Source organism: Marmota monax, unplaced genomic scaffold (assembly GCF_021218885.2).
Source record: "Marmota monax isolate L192 unplaced genomic scaffold, Marmota_monax_Labrador192_F-V1.1 WCK01_AAM20220418_F8-fsc00031, whole genome shotgun sequence".
Taxonomy (NCBI): Eukaryota; Metazoa; Chordata; class Mammalia; order Rodentia; family Sciuridae; genus Marmota; species Marmota monax.
The window spans coordinates 5,360,050-5,379,865 of NW_026695197.1; the positions used below are offsets into that span (position 1 = coordinate 5,360,050).

Consider the following 19,816-nt stretch of genomic DNA (forward strand, 5'->3'; position numbering starts at 1 on the left):
AAATGAGTACAATTTAGAGTAGGAACAATATCCTAATTAAGTCAAATTATCCAAGAAATACACGGGGAGAAGTGGGCTTATTAAAAATAGTTCAACAGGTTGGATACTGGAAGAAAAATATTTAGATAAAATACTTTGATATTTTATAAACAAAGTTCACTATGTGCTATAAAATGCGCTTTGGCAACCCACTCAAACTTAATTGGAGCTCTATTGAGATATAATAACTACATAATCCCAATTATGTTGATTGCAATTAGATCATACAATCACCTTTCTTCAGATAATGTTATCATCATACAGATCTTCCCATTATGCAAGGGGCCTACTAATTCACGGCAGGGGATATCTTAGCTTCTATGACTCACTTTGAGGCACTACTCTATCAAGTCATTATCTCTGGAGTTTTATATAACAGACCTTATGCAATTTTCACTCAGCAGAAACATCCTGCTGGTCTCTTACAGTAGGAAGACAATGGTCCCCTCCCCACCTATCTGTACTTCTTCCTGGCATGGGGCTATCAAGCCAGAACAATTTATTTAGAGTGCAAGGGAAAGAGAAAAAGTGCACTTTCCCAAGTCCCTGGATAAGTACGGAAATCACTTCTTTCCTGAATCAGAGGCTTAAGCTGAACACATTTTAAAGCAGAATTTATGTATTTCAAAAATATTTCTTGGAAATGTTCAAAATGAAATATTTTTCTTCCTTCAATATTGTGCTCTTCAGGGTATGAACAGAAAGTAAATGTTAAGGCGATATCATGAACTTTGATTATTCCCACACGTAACTGGATTTAATTAAGATTGTCAAAAAGGCACACTATTTCCTTGGAGAAATTTTACTTAGTCATTCATGTATCTATTCAGTATACATGGAGTATTAATGTCAGCCAGTTATCTACTGACACTGGGGATATGACAGAAAATAAAGTCACCTCACCTGTCCTCAAACTCTTCTTAGTCTAATACAGAAAAGAGCACACACAGCAGGGTAAGCCTAGAGTACCCTGTGAACACACAGTGAGAAAACTTAGCCAGAAAACAAGCGAAGCAATCAGAAAAGGTATCCTAGGGAACATCAGATCTGGTGTGACTCAGATGCAAGGGACAGTATTTTTGCATGAGATAAGCCCAGAGACAGGCTATAGTATTTGTGGGGGTGAAGAATTCAGTTCTGAATAACTAAATCTTAGGTTTCTTGGGATGTCGGGGTCAAGCTATCTGGTAGACAAATGGATATAAAATCTGAAATTCAAACTCAGCGCAGTGGGCATGCCTGTAATCCCAGTGACTAGGGAGGCTCAGGCACGGTGATTGAAAGTTCGAGGCCAGCTTCAGCAACTTAGTGAGGCCCTAAGCAATTTGGTGTGACCCTGTCTCAAAATAAAATAAAAAGGACTGGGGATGGCTCAGTAATTAAGTGTTCCTGGGTTCAATCCCTGGTACCAAACCAAAACAAACCAAACAAAACAAACTGAAACTCAGGGGAAGGAATGGGGTAGATAAGGAGATTTGGGAGTGTTGTGCATTTGAAACCAGAAGAGCTAGAGAACTCTCTTTCAGGCAGTGTACTGAATAAGAAAATTAAAAGGTCAAGGCTTGGGATGATAGGGAAATTCCGCCATGGAAGGGCACCAGTGGAGAAAAAAAAGAATACCTGGGAAATCAGCAGGACAGCACTGATGTGAGGAGCACCCGGGAGGAGAGTGCATTGTGAATGCCAAGAGGAGGACCTTCCAAGGCTCTAGTCACCAGGAGATTCAAATGCACCCCCCAAATCCAGTCAACTAAATGGCAAAAACATCTTTAGTTTGGCAATTAGTGGAATCACCAATAAACTTAACCAGATCAATTCCAGCAAAATGGTGGGAAGAAGCTGGTTATAATGGATTCAAGAGTGAACTGAAGGTGAGAAGTGATAACAGTAAATGAATAGAAAACTCCTTTGGAAATTTCAGAATAGGAATGAGAAATGATGTTGCAGCGTGTTGGGGCCTGGCCCAGTTCACGGACATAGCCCCTAATACCATTGTGAAGTAGCTCTAGGATGATAGCGAGTCCTATGGCCAAGCTTCCTTAGACTCATAATTATAGACCTTGATCAGAAGAACCTTTGAAGCCAACAGTCCTGAATGTTAGTGAAGAGCAAAGAAGAGAATGAGTGCAAAGATGCTGGCAAACTAGAAACTGCCATACAAATGTCAGTTATTATGGTCATTATTACTACAATTTGGTCTTGTTGGATTTTGGTCTGTATATGAGCCCAGTTTATATCAGAGTTGAAAAAACAAATTGAAAAGTCTGCCCCATGGAGTTGTGGAGAGGAAACATCAGTAGTTAAATTATGCATCATGCATATAATTTAGACTTAAGAGATTCAATAGAAAACTGCAGTGAGCCACAATTGCCCTCTTTAGACAGCTCAATGTGAACTTCCTGGTAGAAAGAAAGCATTCCCTAGTCCTATGTAAATGGATGGGATAATAGGAGGATTGGCTGCTTGCTTGCTTCTCATTTCAGTTGGATAATTTGAATAAATTCTTTATACAAATTGTAACTGCTGTCATTTTGATAATAATCCAACTTGAAAATTTGGATTGTTGGGTTCAGACCCTTGCCAAGTCAAAACAAATGGAGGTTGGCTAATTAAGAATTTGAAGGTCGCTCTGGCACTGTTAGTAGTTAGAATCTTTTCTTGCAATGAAGTCTCCAACATGGGCCAGCTTTTCTTATTGGTATTATATTCAAAATTAAGCAGGAATTTATAAAACTCTATAACTTCAATAGGCCACAAACTAATGAAAGAACTGGAGTCTTCCTCTTGTACCCACAGAATCCCCAATTTCAGTTTAATTTTCCCTCTGATTCCTGTGCTTTTCACAATATAATCCTTTCACCCCTGCCACCCAAAATATATAAATAATTGACTCTGTACCTTTTAACTTTGGGAATAAGTTCTATTTAAAAATATTCATTTGTAGGCCAATATGATTGAGCACTTACTGTAAGTCTGGTCTTACTCGGGGAGATGTAACCGAACAAGACAAAGTTTCTGCTTTCAAGGAGCACATATCTATTTAGGGAAAAATGTTTAAAAACATGTCACAATTCAATGAGATACATGCCAGAAGAAAGGCATTCACGATGGAGTGATTAATCTTCCAAAGACTGGAAAGATAGTGAAGTAGAACAAGGATTCACAGAGGAGAACACATTTCAATAGAGTATTTTGACATTTAAACAAGGGAAAGAAGAATATTTTCTCTCTTTTTTTTAATTTGTGTGTTTCTTGAGGTCACAGATTCTGCCTTATTCAACTTTGTTTTATTAAAAGTACAATGATGGGAACATAGGAACCCATAATACTTGTCAAGTTAAATCCAACTGATGTTAAGGTTTCCTTTTTCTTTCTTCTGCCTTCACAGTCTTCTTGAACATAGCACTGTTTGCAGGTCTCATGTTACTGCTATAACATTAGTTCAAACGGGTTCTAGAAGCATAATTTTTCCTTCAGTCTTTGTTCTCTTTCTTATGCTTCTCAATTTCTCCAGGTAATGCTTTGGATTCCGATTGCCTTTGGCTGCTTGACAAATTCAAATGCATAATTAATTTAAGTTGCTGCTCCATTCCACACTTTGCAGATGTACAAATTCTAAAATCAAGATCTCTCAAACGTAGATGAGCTGGAGTTGTCAGCCATGAGATATGACGCTGGCATCTAGTATAATGCTTATCTTCTGTCATGTCCTTTTTAGCTCTCAAGATGTTTGCATATGTATATAGTTTCTTTCTCCACAGCTCCAGATCTGTTTCAGGGAATGATGGGTTTTAATGCCTTAAAGATGAAGAGATAATAGCTAATACCATTTTTTAAAAAATAAGAATAGATGGAGGCCTCAGAATTTATGACACACGTCCCCAAATAAAGGAAATAGCAAGCCTAATCAATCAAGTTGCCTTGCTGTGATAAAAACTAAACAAAACCAAACCAGCTGTGGACAATATCAGCATTACGTAGTATGGAATCTTGGAGCAGAAAAAGTATTTAGAGATAACTTCTGAAGACAGCACGTCACCATTACCACGGCTAGAGTTCTTCAAATGTGCATTCCAGAAGTTCTCTTTGGTTTAAATCTAAAATCTCTATTTGCCAAGATCATTGTTTTACTGTTTTATTGTTATTATGTTGTTTTAATTCAGTTATGGGCTGCCAAAAGCATTGTTCAAAAAAAAAATCACTTCATTTTTAATTTGCTACATCTCATCCTGGTTAGCTTAGTTCTGTTTTTCTCAGCAGTGGAGGGCATTCTTTTGTTGTATCCTTACAAAATCTTTATCTCATCATACAAAAGCCCAAGGACATATGAAGTAGACACCCCCGAGTTCACATCTTTGACTACCATGGTCTACCTTTCTGAGCCTGTTTCTTTATAGCCTTTAAGAATTAAAGAGATTGCTATCAAAGGATTTCTCAAGTCTTTTAGACTCAATCATTCTATGACAGGGAGTTAGCTGTTGGGGGGGGGGGGGAAGATTTCCAAACAAGATAAGATGGACCTCAACATAGTACTGAAATATCTATATTCAAATGTTAAATTTATCAAACTTGCTTTCTAACCACTTACATGGCTACCTACCTGAAATCTATACCAGATTTCATATCCAGGATTTGTTTATTTATTTATTTTTTATTTTTTGGCAGTGGTGCTGAGGATTGAACAATGGACCCTATGCATGCCAGGAAGGTTTCCTAGCTCCCTATAGCTGAGCTGTGCCCCTGCCCAGACCCTCATGTATGTCTTTTGAACATCACCCAAAACAATATGACTGAGAAATGGATACAAATGTGGTATAATTGTGTGTACGTGTGTGTGTGCGCGCACATGCATGTGTGTATTGTGATATATACTTCACAGGACAGATTCAGGATGCTGTGAGTGTATGACCATACCTGACCTATACATGGAGTCCTGCGTTTAATGAATAAGAAATAAATAATGGATTAGAGGGGAAAGAGGGCCAAATAAGTTTCAACTAGATGGACCGCAGGAAGGAAGGGCTAAATAATGTCATTTACTTAAGAACAAGAAGGGTTTTAAATGTTGAAGTGATCAGATAGATTTGCCCTTTCTATGTCTTTTTTTTAGCCACACTGGGGATTAAACCCAGGGATGTTTTATCTCTGAGTTATAACCCCAGTATTTTTATTTTTAATTTTGAGACAGGATCTAGCTAAATTGCCCAGACTGGTCTTGACACTGGAATCCTCCTGCCTGGGATTACAGTTGTACGCCACTAAGCCTGGTAAGGCTCTCCTTTTCTTAAAGATTAATTTGGTTTGTTGGTGGAGAATGAATTGAAAGACAAGAAAGACTTTGGGGAATCTGCTTATTAGTAATCTAATAAAATTTGTTAAAATTTTCTTCCTCTTAGTTTTTACCATGATTGGCAGCTGCCCCAAGGTACTCTCCTCTCAGGAAATCTTTCAAAAATTTCTCACTGTATCTTCATCTTTCTCCTTTTATGTACATGTTGTCTTTCTCCCCAGCATTAGCTATTTGTTTTTTTTTTTCATGAAAAACCCATGCTTCTCTCTGACTTGCTAAATAAATTAAAGAAGCAAAGTGGGCATGAAACTTGTGAAGCCTCAAGCCTCATGCTTGGTTTAATTCTCTGCAGTCAATGTCTGAAAATTCTTAATTTTAAATAAAAAGCTCCATATTTTCATTTTTCATTGGGCCTCCCAAATTCTTTATCCACCTATGGAGCAAAGATTTTGGTTATATAGGAATAGAGTGAGCAATGCTTATTTCATTCTAGACTCCTGTCATCTAATGCTCAATTTAAATTGTTAACTTGATTGGATTAAGAGATGTCCAAAATTAGGAGGCTTCTGGGTGTGTCAATGAGGGTGTATCTAGGAATGATTGGCATGTGGGATAGAGAACTGAAGTGGAGACTTTCCCTAAGCATGGGCAGTGCCATCCCATAGGTTGGAGGCTTGCATAGAATAAAAGCTGGAAGAACAAAGAAGAAGCAAAAGATGCAAGCTCATTCTTCTCAAATAGTTTCTTGATTGCTGCTGTGATTTCCTAAGGACCTCAGACTCTGGCTTCTTTACTCTTAAAAAGCAGACTCTGTCAGTGATTCTCCAGAAAGTTTCCAGAAGCTTTTGGTCTCAGACTGGGGTAGCATCATTTATCCCTATAGTTCTGAGGCTTCAGCATCTTGGTCAGGGCAGCTACTGGTTCCTCTAGCTCTCCTGCCTGCAGACAGCCATTGTGGACTATCCAGCTTCTGGTTGTGATAGCCAATCTAATAAATCCACTTTTTATGATCATACCTCCTGTTGGTTCTGTTCCTCTAGAGAACCCTAATAAATATCACCTACATGTTCAAAGCTTTGTCCATTTTTTAAAAAAATTTCAGCAGCACCAACATTATCCAATTTACTATTGCCTTTTTTTGGTATTATAGTATTAAAATACAAATAACTAAAATTTGGCAAAACAGACTTTAAAACAAAAAGTGGCTACCAGAGATAAAGAAAGATATTTTACAGGCAAAAACAGATATTTTAACAATAGTAGTTGGAGACATCAATGTTTTTCTCTCAATAATGAATATAAAAAATAGGCAGAAGATCAATAAGAACATAAAGATCTTGAACAATACTATAGACCAACTAAACCTATCACACATTTATAAGAAGATACATTCTTCTCAAGTGCAGATGGAGTATTCTTTAGCATATGCCATAGATGGATAATTTTTAAAAAGCTCTAATAAGCCTAAAACACTTGAAATTTTATGAAGTGTCTTGTGGAAATTAATAACACATTATTATGTAACCACTGGATCAAAGGAGAAATGATGACTGAAATAGAAAAAATACTTTGAGCTGGATAAAAGCTGAAAAGACCAATATGTATGGAGTGAAGATAAAGAAGTGCTCAGAAAGAAATCAATGGCTGCTTTTGTCTGTATTTATAGGAGAAAGAAAGGATTTCAAATTGAATAACATGATGTTGTGCTTAAAACACTAGGAAATAAGAGCAAACTGAGTGTGATGTAAACTGAATGAAATAAATCATAAAAATTAGAGAATAAACAAATGAAATAGAGAAAAAGTAATGAAACCAAAAACTTGTCCTTTGAAAGATCAACCAGACTGACAATCTTTAGTTAGATTGATCAAGAAGAAAAGGAAAAAACATTCAGATTACAGATTCAGAAGTGAAAGAGGGAACATCATATTACTGACCTTACAGAAATAAAATTTATAAAATGCTACAATTATGAAGCAAAACTCAATAATTTTGGTTGATCAATTAGATAATTTAGATAGAATGGGGCAATTTCTAGAAATAACTAAAACTATCTAAACTTTCTCAAGATGAAAAGGAAAGTTATAAGCAGACCTATAAAAGGTAATCAAAAGGCAAGCTGAAAACAAAGGCTCAGGCCCAGATGGTGTCTCCACTAAAATTTATCGATGCTTTAAAGAGTTAATATCACAAGTTCACAAACTCTTCAAGCAGAAGGAGGAACACTTAACCAACTCATTCTAGAAGGTCAGAGCTCCCCTCAAACCAAAACCAGACACAGATATCATTAGAACAAAATATAGAGATCAGTATTTCTTTCTTTTTTTTTTTTTGAGGACATTATTTTTATGAATGTGGACCCAAGAAATCTCAGAACCTCCAATAAATATTGAGTTGGAGCAATAATGGTGAACACACTTATGTTGTCCCTCATCTTATGGGGAACGCCGTCAGTCTTTCACCATTAAGTATGATGTTTACTTTGGGTTCTTTATATGTGCCTTTTATTAATTGAAAAAGTTCCTTTTTTCCTAGTTTGTTTGCTTTCCTGAAGGGATGCTGGGTTTTAACAAATGTTTTTTTTTTTTCTGCATCTATGTAGATTATCAGGTAGTATTGTTCTTTTATAAATTACATTCATTTTTTATGTTAAATCTTGCATTCCTGTGGTAAATCCCCCTGATCCAGAGAAACAGTTATTTTTATACACTGCTTGATTAAGATTGCCAATATTTCATTGGCAAATAAATATTTCAAAGAAATAAATGGAGTCCTTATTGGAAGAAAGAAGTAAAACTATTTCTATTCACAAATGATATTATTTTGTGTACAGAAAATCTTAAATCCATTTAAAAACCCATAGAACTAATACATGAGCTCAGCAAGGTTACAGATGTATGACATCTAGGTCAATAATCATATTTCTGTGAACTTAAAATAAGTAATCCAAAAATAAAACTTAAGAAACACATTCCATTTATGATGACACTAACAAAGTGAAAAACTCAGGGCTAAAATTAATAAAATTGTGCAAAGCTTATACTGTAAATACTGCAGGAAAGACAGAGTTGAAAGATAATGTAAAAAAATAAAATAAGCAGAAAGACACCTCATGTTCAGGCTGGTATTTCCTCATTATATTAAACAGAGACACCATATGCATCAATCAGCCATGCTATCTCTAGGTGAATACCCAAGAGAACATACAAACTTGTACATAAATGTGTAATTCAGCATTATCTGTGGTAACACCAAAGTGCCAATCATTAATGAATAACTGAACAAAATATGACATACCCATGGAATGGAATACTACTTTTGTCAGTAGAAAGAATGAAGTAATGATACTTAACTATACCACATGGATGAACCTTGAAAATTTCATGCTAAGTGAAAAAAAAAAAGCAGATACGAAAGACCACATATTGTATGATTCATTTATATGTTGTATTCATAACAGAAGAGTTTATGGAAACAGAAAATAGGTTAGTGGCCACTAGGGACTAACACCACTTCAATGTTTGGTTCCTTGGACCACTTATCAGCCCAGTGGTTAAGAATGTGGCTTCTGACATCAGATTGCTGTGTTTAAATCCTTCATTAGAGGGACTTCGGATGAGTCATTCAATGTCTCTGAGCCTCAGGAACTAGAATTCAATTATGTTAAGAAAGAAAAGAATTGGTGTCTCATCATTATTTTTTTAAAATGTGGATAAATTCAATTTTATAAAGATTTTTATGCCCAATTTGCAGAGCATACCTCCTCATAGAACTGTGTAATTAAATGAAGCTTGCACTGAAGTACCCTAAGGTTTTAGTAAGTGGTAACAACTGATATTGGTACCAAATTAATAATTTTATAAAAGAACAATTTTTAATTGAGAAGACCAAGAAAGGTATACCAATAGAATCTTTAGTAAACATCTCCCAAATATTGTGATTTGGTGGTTAAATTCTTACTTCTTAGGGAGCTGACTTCTTAGGGGGCTGGGGATGTAGCTCAGTTGGTAGAGTGCTTGCCTTGCATGCACAAGGTCCTAGTTTACTTACTTCTTAGGTAAATCGTTAAAAAAGAAGTGTTAGTGTTTCTAGATTTAGAGGCTAAAAGAATTCTTACTTTTTGTTTGCATTTGCTTTTTCTGATCTTGGACTTGATCTTTCTAGCTCATTTGCTGTCCAAGTAAAAGGAAGACTTAAAAAAAAAATGAGAAGGCTTCTTAGCATTTGGAAAGTCAATATACACCTGAAATTTAATATCTTTTCCAAATAAGCTTCTTTTTTTTTTTCTTCCATCTTTTGAGCTTGGAGGCAATGTGTATAGACCAAAGCTCAGGGATCCTGTCTTTGGAGGACCTGTAATTTTAGACCAAAGAGCACCTCACCTTTCAGAAGAGTAACTCCTGAAAATACTCAGTACCTATTTCCAGCATCACAAAGGTGACCAATTTCTTAGAGTAGGGACACATTTCACATGATACTGTAATTTCTACCAAACTGTAATAAATGCCAATAGAGCCTAATTCAATTTTCAAATTCAAATTAGTCTTTGTTTCTAGGCATTTTTATTGGAAAGAGATGGGAAATACGTTTTCAAGAAAAGTAAAAGTATCTTATAAGTTCCCACTGATATCACAATTCAATTTCAAGATTATGGAGTTTTTATTTAAACTTATTGATCTATCTATATTGACTTTATTCCCTGCTGAAAATCCAAGTTTTCCCTGACATCAGCATAGTTGCATATTTGCTTTAAACCAAAATACATAGGCAATAGTCTCAAAATCAAACTGTGGTTCCTGGAAATAGTTTAAGGTATCATCACTGGTTTCAACACTTACAGATTCAAAGTATGATTTTTAAAATTCACTTGGAAAAGTTCCTTCCTGTGGGGCTAGGCCAATAACTCATTTAATGGCTAAAGTTCATTTGTATCACTTTCCTTCCCATTTAAAGGCAACATAAAAATGGTTTCATAATTATGTAAATATGTGCATTTCTCTAAAGTTAAATGATCAAAATAGTGTATAAAAATTATATTCAGAGAATTCTACCCTTAGACTATTCTAATCTGCACACTCCTACTTCTCAGTAAACTTTTTTAAAGTTGTGACTTATGCACCCATTTATATAAATCATTTTTATAAATGTTAGCACATTATAAATAGTTACACTACCTTGAGATTGCTGCCTTACAGTATATTAAGATATTTTACATTACTTTTCAAAGCGAGGTGTTACTCTCTTATTTAGATGCACTATAATAATCAACCAGCCATCTATTGATGAACATTTTTATTGGCAGCCTTTTTTTTCATTTAGAAATTACATTGCAATGAACAGTCCTGCATATATATATATATATATATATATATATATATATACATATATTTTTTTTTTTTTTTTGGTGCACTTACCAATGTGCCTTTGAAATAGAATCCTAATGAGATTGTTGGGTTGGATGGTAAATGCACATTTAATTTGGCTAGATGTTTGTCTGATTTCACTTCAAATTTATGCACTTCTAAAGCAATGCAATGAAGTACCTATTTCCTCACAGATTTGTCAAAAAATATTCTGATTCTATTTCGTTTCTTTCTTCTTTTTTTCCCCCTAGTTTTGGAAATTGAACTCACAGCCTTATGAATGCTAAGCACATACTCTACCACTGAGTTCTATCCTCAGCCCTTTCTTGCCTTTTTAACATGATTTTAGGTATACTGCTTCTTAATTTTTAGAGGAGTTTCATGTATCGTCTTTTTAGCCATCTGTAGTCTATGTAGCTAGCAGTTTTCCATTTCATCATTCATCTTCTTAAAACTCTGTTTTTTGTCATGCAAAAGTTGTGTGTGTGTGTGTGTGTTTGTGTGTGTGCGCATGCGCAGTATAATTAAACTCATATTCCCTGAATTTTAAGTATAGTTAAGAAAGTTTTTCTTGCAACCCAGGTATAAGAAAACTCACCTGTGTATATTTTTTTGTAAGATGTATGGCTTAACATTAAACATGCAACTCCCTGACTCATTTAGAAGTCATCAAGAAAGTCCCCAAAATTTATCAAGCATGAGCAAATGGAGGTGGTTCCAGTGTACCAGTTGCTACTGTGAAGCATGCCATTGATATGAGAGCCATGTGTCCTCATTTGTTACTTTGTATCTTCTTAGTTACAATGGTGTGTGTATCATCATCAGTAAAATTCCTGGTGTCTCAAATACTCCAAATCAACCTTGTTTTTTTAAACAATATTTTTTAGTGGTAGATGGACACAAGACTTTTATTTATTTATTTATTTATGTGCTACTGAGGATCTAACCCAGTGCCCCCATACGCTAGGCAAGTGCCCTGTCACTGAGCCACAACCCCAGCCCAATCAAAAGCCTCTTTGAACATTAAGGAAATGTTTCATCATTCTTGATGAATAGTACAGGATAGCATTGGAGGCAGAACGTATTACTATTTGAAAAAAAAAATTGCTATTTCTCTAATCAGATTTGTTTTGTTTTTAGCATAAAACAACAATGGTTCAATTGTGGAACAGTGCTCTCAGAAAAATCAACAAAATAGTGAATTTTCTGTGTAGGGAAATAATCATTATGTCTTTTTCAATGGTTTTGTTTTTACCAGATTGGCATTGACTATGGCTTATAACGATATATCCATTTTCTTCTTTCAGGTTTAGAAAATTGATGATCCCCCAAAGGACACACACAATATAAAATACAGTAAAGACTCACCGCTACTGGAAGCATCGTTCAGGTTTAGCAGTCCTCCTCCTAGCCCTCTGTAACTATGGTAACTGTAGGTCCCATTTCCATTGATGTATAAGACCTCCTGTGAGCCCGGAACCGTTGACGTTGAATAGGTGGCCTGGGCTGCCTCTGGTTTACACTGTTTGTCCCCTGGAGCAGACTCGTCCTGCAATGACACACCACACTTCGTTATTTATCAAGTCATCATACTATTTCACCTCGACTGGGACTGTCTAAATGTCACCTACATAGCTTTACATAGCAAATATTAAGTAAGTTCATATGCAGAGTTTCCACAATTTTGCTAAAAACTAAAAAAAGACAGCAAAGAAACTAGGTGGGCACATTAGAGACAGAGCAATTAACAATTTCCAGCTGAATTTAAAATTACACGTAGAGAGTCATTCACAATAGTCAAGAAGTGAAACAGTCTATATGACCCCTGGCAAGCAAATGGATAGAGAAGACATGGCATATACTTACAATGGAATATTATTCAGCCTGTAAAAAGAAGGATACCCTGTTCATTTACAACAAAATAGATGAAACTTAGGGACATTATGCTGAGTGAAATAAGCCTGTTACAAAAAAGCAAATGTTGCATGAGTCTATTTATCTTATATATCTCATGCATTCAAACTCACAGAAACATAAAGAAGAATGGTGGTTTCCAGGTGTCAGGGGGAAGGGAGAGGGGAGAGTCAGTCTGTAGTTGTACACTTTTAGTCATGCAGGGGCAGTGCAGGCACGGTCCTAGAGCTCTGTTGTACCAAGGGTATGTGGTTGACAGCATTGTGCTGGGTACTTTGAAACTCCTGAGAGGGTGAATATTATGTCAAAAAATAAAATTAAGAGAGAATGAGCTAGGCTTAAAAAATCATGTGAAGAGAAATTATAATAAAAGGAAAAGAAACATTTGACAAAAATTTGAGTTCCTCAAAATCTTTTTCTGCAGGCCTTCTTCCCTGTCTCCCTCTCTCCCTCACCTTCCTTTTTCTCTCCTCCTTTCTCTTTATATTTCATGGTAAGCAAACTAAGTAAGCAAAATTGAGTATCAGCTCTAAGCTAAGCCTGTTACATGCATCACCACAACACGACCACAAGGACCTTAATAAACAAACGGGCCTTTCAGCTTTTTTTGGCTTTTGTTTTTTGTTCTTAAAATACACCTATGTTCACAAAATTTGCTTCAAACTCTACAACCATGTCAGGCTGTGAGGAAATAAAAATCCAAATTTCTAATAAATTATGTGAAAATTGTTAGTAAAACTCAGCATGAGTTTATAAAGCCTAAAATATATACAACATGTTTAATTTGTCCATTCTTCTGTATTACTTATCTTCTTTCTTTTTTAAACAGGAAAGAATTATAAACAGATTTCTAGTGAGTCCTTGGGCATGCCTTTATCATCATCAGAAGCATTTTTCAGGTCTTAAGTTTAGATTACAATGGACGTTCAGTTAAACAAGTAACTTTCAAATCGTTTTGTGGATCTAAGCGATAGAAAAGAGGGAGTATGGAATGAGTTTGCTCCGGGGACTTAGGAATGTTTTTTATATGGAGAGATCCTTCACATCATGAAAACATCGCTATGTCAGCAGTTAATTTTGCTCTTGATCTCTGCTGTGTTTAGCTACATCCAATGTTTGACACTGACCATCATGTTCAGCCATAGATATCTGACAGAAGGCCTATAGATTTTAACTTTTCATTTATAGAAAGATTAGGAAAGCAAAGAGTAGCATTCAAAATTTAAAAAACATATATATATATATATATATATATATATATATATATATATATATAACTTGACTTCCCAATCTCAACAGTGGAGCCAGCCAGAAACAGCAACATTTTTCAAAGTAGATTGAAGTGAAAATAAAAGGAAATGGGAAGGAAATCACTGTATAGCATAAAAAAATATAAACAAGGGAATTTTTATGTAGATTTATTTGCCACGTATTGCCTTTTAAAATGCAATAAATAATGATGCATCTGAGATTTACGTAGTACAAATATGAACTGAATTAAATTGATGTATAAACTAGAAAGTCTGATTGTAATTTAAAATCTTGCTATTTGAACCTTAGAAAACCCTGGTAGGGTTAATTACCTTAGAATAGCACTTTCCCTGAGAGAAACTGTCTTAAAGAGGGGACTTAAACAGAATCAGATTTCTGGTATTGCTGGCCCTCTGACTTTGAATGGGAAGTTAGTAATTTCCAGATTATTATTTTTAATTCCGACAGCTACTCTTTGTCAGCAAAAAGTACTCAAAGAAGGAGAATTTGGGATTGTGGCTCTCTATAGAGGCTGTTAGGTCTTTGCCAACATTACCTCTGGTAATTGAGACTTCTAGACGTATTTCTATTTGACAAATAAGTGAACAATGTAAAATTGTTTTCTTTTGTGTCAAGGTGAACTTGTATATTATACATAGTAAAGAAACTTCAATAATCTACAACATTATTTACAGAAATCAGTTGTTGGAAGTGTGTGTCATAATAAGCAAGCGTGAGGTCAATAATCATACTAACTACAGGGCTACTCTAAATGAGAATTATTAACAAAGTCAGTAATATTAGTGGCACAGAAACATAGTAATTATTAGAGTCTAGAACCAACTATTTTTTAAATGGCATGTTATAGCGACCAGGTGATTGAAAAAACAGTTCAACCAATGATGACTACACCTTATACACAATTCATCAGCCCTTCATAAGGGTCCAATGAAATGGTCTGCCATCTAGGAGTGCCAGCTTCTCTGCCTGGGGACAGAGATGCACATATGTATATATACACATATGATAGTACTAATATTATATAGGCATGTAATAAATAAATATGTATAATACATGTGTATATATAAATAAAAATCTAAAATAAAAAATGCTCTGATATCTAAAAATTCTTGCCTGTAAGACACTCAAAATTTTTTGAATTTGGAACGCTGCAGAGTTTAGATTGTCAATATGGGATTGCTCACATAATATTCTATGGAAATATTCCAAAGTCCAAAAAGCTATAAATATCCAACATACTTCTTATCCCAGTCATTTCAGATAAGGGATACTCAAACTTGTACACCCATCTATTCCTCCACAGTGGAATAGACATGTCATACATTCATTGAGTTTCAGATTATTAAAATGGCACCACTTCCAAAAGATTAAAAGATAAACCTGTGATGTTTACATGGTGCTATTGTTTGGTTGTTGGATGTTCCCCAAAGGTTCAGTGTTGAAGGCTTGGTCTCCAGGGTAAGGCTACTCCTGGGAGGTGGTGGAATCCTTGGGGGAGTTCCTTAGGTCTCTGGGAATATGCCTTCAAAGGAGATTGTGAGAGCCCAACTCTTCCTCTCTTTTACTTCCTGCTTCAAGATGTAAGTGGTTTTACTCGTCTGTGAGCTCCCAGTCATTGCCATCTGGCACCTCCACCAGAGGCTCAAAGCAATGAAGTCACCTGTTCCTGGTGGTAAAATCTCTAAATCCCTGGGCTAGATAAGATTTTTCTCTTATAAGTTAATTGTCTCAGGTATTTTTGTTATAGAAACACTAACCTATTTAATATACATAAATGAATCTTTTTTATCATGTGTATAATTCTATTCCCTACTAAATAGTCATGTTTAAGCTGATCTCCATGGAACTGTAAGGATGTTTTCCTGAGATTATGAGTATAGACATACAGAGAAGGTTGCATACTGCATCCTTCCTTGTTTACCATTCTAGTGGCTTTGCTTTACTCTACTTTACACTTGTAAAAAATCACTGCATCCAAAGCTTTGTGAAAACTATTGGGCCATAAAATATTCTTCCTGTGAAAAAACACAGCTATTGAAATTCTGAAAGAAGGAAGAATGTTCTATTTTTTAAAAGCAATTTTGGGGTCCTTGGGAAGGGACTTGCCTCAAACAGTTCCATCACTTAAATATTGAAAATGACTTGGGAAACTGATAAAACTTGAATTTCTAGTTTTAGAAAAATAATGACTCTTATGAAACATACCAATCTATTTCTCTCTGTTTGAAAATGACAATAAAGTATCCTCACAGAAGAGCTTCTTCTCACTGATGAGTAAAAAGGGAAAAGGAGCAAGCATTGTCACTTTGGTATTTTTTCATTCTTTTTAAGATAGAATTAACTTGCATTATTAAATGTGGTTTTTAAGATTTGTCTCAGCCTTTCATTATTAACTGTTATTCCAAACCACAGTAATCACTTAGCAGGCAGATAATTAATTCCATTAACAAATAAAACAGACTCTGTAGGAATTATTTGTATCCAAACACAGATTTATGTTATTCATGTTTTTGGCAGTTCATTATATATTGAGAAATACAATATTGGAAACTTCCAGCAGAATCTGCTCTGTAGGAGCTGGATGTGGTGGCACGCTCCTATAATCCTAAATAGTCAAGAGGCTGAGAAGGATGATTTGCAAGTTTGAGGCCAACCTGGGCAACAGAATGAGAGCCTAATAATAATAATTAATAATAACCATTATTGTTGTTGTTATTATTATTGACTATAGAGTCCTTGGGGCAAAAGTTTAGTATAAAGTTAATTTGTGTTTTACCTTGAATGACTATGAGTATTGGTTTCAAAGAATGATTTTTTTAACATAAAAAATAAACACCCTCTAGAGTCACATTTTACCTCTCAAGCAACTTAAAATCATTAGTTCCCCAAGTTTTTACAGCTAAGAGTTGACCTCCTAGGTGGCAATGAAGATTGTTTTCAAAACAATTGGTTTCATAACTAATATGTTATAAGACTTTATGCAATAAAATAAATTTAATCCATCAACAAAATAAATTAACAAATTCCTCTCTAAGTTTTCATAGAAAATATAAGCCCTGCCCCAGCTATAAACCTTTGGATTCTATGGTTAGGAACTGGACAGAGAATTGGACTTCCCAAACTTGGTCTGTTACATGGATGAAGCACACAGATTGAATTCCTAACTTACTGCAGACCAGACCCTTAAAGAATCCTTTACTATAGAATCTTTTACTATAGTACGTGTTTTTTTCTTTTTTTCAAAATGGAAGTTGATTATGCTTAACTTTTTTTTTTTTTTGTGGTGCTGGGGATCAAACCCAGGGCTTTGTGTATGAGAAGCATGCACTCTACCAACTGAGCTATAGCCCCAACCCAATGTTTAACTTTTTGATAATAAGTTTCCCTAAAATGTCATGGACAATGTTACATTAGCTTTACTATATCTCCCAAGACTTCCATTTTCTAAGATTTTAATCTTCTGCCATCTATTGCATATTCTTTGTATTTTTATGAACTTTTATTTCCCCATAAAGATGATCAGAAAGCTCTAATTAAATTACTGTTTGACCCAGTCATCTTCGTACCTGATTTATGTTTGTATTTTATTTTATATATTTGTAGTGCTTAGGAGTTTGCAAGGCAATTTTGCTTTAAATGAAATTATATTATTGGCACAGCATGTGACATGGCCAGGATAATGTATTTGTCATCCAACTTTTAAAGATAAGTACTTTGCACAGACCCTCACATACCCTTATTATTGCAAAACAATGAATACATAAGTAAAATGCAGGCCTTGGTGTGCTTGAATTGCCTTGAGGTGATTACTGGATTTCCCCAGTGCATACATGTTCATTGTAGTCTATGCAACAGCTTTTTTATGTATTATTTTAAATTTCTTTGCTCTATTCAGACAGAGTGATTGAGTGCAATTTATTCCATGTATAAATTATTTGAAAACATCTCTACCTTCTAAAAGCTTCTCTTCCATCTGATATAAAGTGTTCCAGAACTAAGTACATTGCCAAGAGTTTCCAGGGAAATTCATAAAATATCTGAGAGAACCAGAGCTCCCATTTAAATGCTTTCCTGTTAAGGCAAAAACTGTCTTCACCTATTACTTGGGATAATTAGAGGTGATTTTTTATTACAACAACAAAACATACCCCCCTCCCCGACTTATGCACAGTCTCACATATAACAGCATCCAGGAGGATTTCTTCCATACAAGTAGAAGTATTCCACATGGTTTTATTAACTTGCTGGCCCTACAAATGATCCAAGATGCCAAGATTGCAAAGATGCACTTGACCCACAAAGACAGTACGGAAAGCCACATTTGGGCTAAATCTAGGTCATCTTAATGACAAGCTTTGAAATAACAGACAAGCTAGATTAAATGTGCTTCTGACTTAAAAAACAAAAATAAAAGCAGAATAGCTGTTACCAGTATCAAACTTTTCAAGGAACAAGATATTTTAATAAATTCTTTGTAGCACTATTTGTACGCACACATACTACATATGTATATGATTTTGTAAACTATAAAGGTTTGATCTCACTTGCATGCGGAATATAACAGAAACAGAAGAGAACGATGGTTAGCAGAGGGTATGTATGTGCTGGCAGGGAGGGAGTAGAAAGTGTTTGATCCAGGTTACAGAGTTTCAGATAGGTGAGAAGAATAGATTTTGATAACTATTTCACAGCAGGGTGACTAAAGTTAATGCACTGCGTATTTCAAAACAACTAAGAGTAAATTACACTGAGGCTGGTTCCATAACTTGGCTATTGTGAATCGTGGTGCTACAAACATGGGTATGCATTTGTTGCTATAGTATGCGGACTTTAATTATTTAGGATAAATACTGAGGAGTGGTATAGCTGGGTCATATGGTGGTTCCATTCTTACTCTTTGGAGGAACCTCCATACAGATCTCCAAAGTAGTTGTATTAATTTACAATTCCACTACCAATGTAATAGCATTCATTTTTCTCCATATCCTTTCCAGTATTTATTATTGCTCATATTCTCGATGCCTGCCATTCTAACTGGACTGAGATAAAATTTTGGTAGAGTTTTGCATTTCCCCAATTGTTAAAATTGTTGAACATTTTTTCATATATTTGTTGGCTATTCATATATATTCTTTTGAGAAGTATCTGTTGAGGTGATTTTCATTTCTCCCTTTTTAAATTTTTTTAGTTATACATGCACACAATATTTTTATTTTGTTTATTTATTTTTATGTGGTGCTGATGTTCTAACCCAATACCTCACATGTGCGAGGCAAGCTCTCTGTTACTGAGTCCCAACCCCAGCCATCATTTCCCCTTTTCAGAATTTGTTTTTACTTTTTTTTTCTTATGGTAACATTTTTGAGTTCTTTGTATATTCTGGATAGTAACCCTCTGTCAGGAGAGTAGCTAGAAAATATTTTCTCCCATTCTGTGGATTTTCTCTTTACATTCTTGTTTCATTTCACCCTGGGCAAAAGCTTTTAAACTTGATGCCATTCTATTGATTAGTTTTGGTGTTATTTCCTTAATTTTATGGGTACTATTGAGGAAGTTGTTGTCTGCACCTATATGTTGGAATGTTGACCATATGTTGATCATGTTTTTTTCCTAGGGCTTTCAAAGTTTCTGGTCTAATTCCTAGGTCTTTGATCTATTTTGAGTTGACTTTTGAAAAGGCTGAGATATAAGGATCTAGTCTCATTCTTTCACATAGGAGTAACCAATTCTCCCTGCACCATTTATTTAAAAGGTTATCTTTTCTCTTTTGGTGAATTCATCAAGACCAGATGACCATAACTGTAGAGGTTTGTCTCTGTGTCTCCTATTCTGTTCCATTGGTCTATGTGTCTATTTTGATACAAGTACCAGCAGTTTTTGTTACTGTATCTCTGTAGTATAGTTTGCAGTTTGCTGTTGCTATTTTTGCTTAGAATTG

At 35.1% G+C, this 19,816-nt stretch overlaps 1 protein-coding gene across 8 annotated transcripts in view; it reads right to left on the reverse strand.

Moving 5' to 3' along the window:
• The window catches only part of Nol4 (nucleolar protein 4), a 323,877-nt gene that overhangs the window by 17,227 nt on the left and 286,834 nt on the right, over positions 1–19,816 (reverse strand). For all 8 annotated transcript variants that reach the window (XM_058573931.1, XM_058573933.1, XM_058573932.1 and 5 more), the window contains one exon: positions 12,061–12,241. In XM_058573931.1, the coding sequence (XP_058429914.1) occupies positions 12,061–12,241 (181 nt within the window). The remainder of the gene's footprint in view (positions 1–12,060; positions 12,242–19,816) is intronic.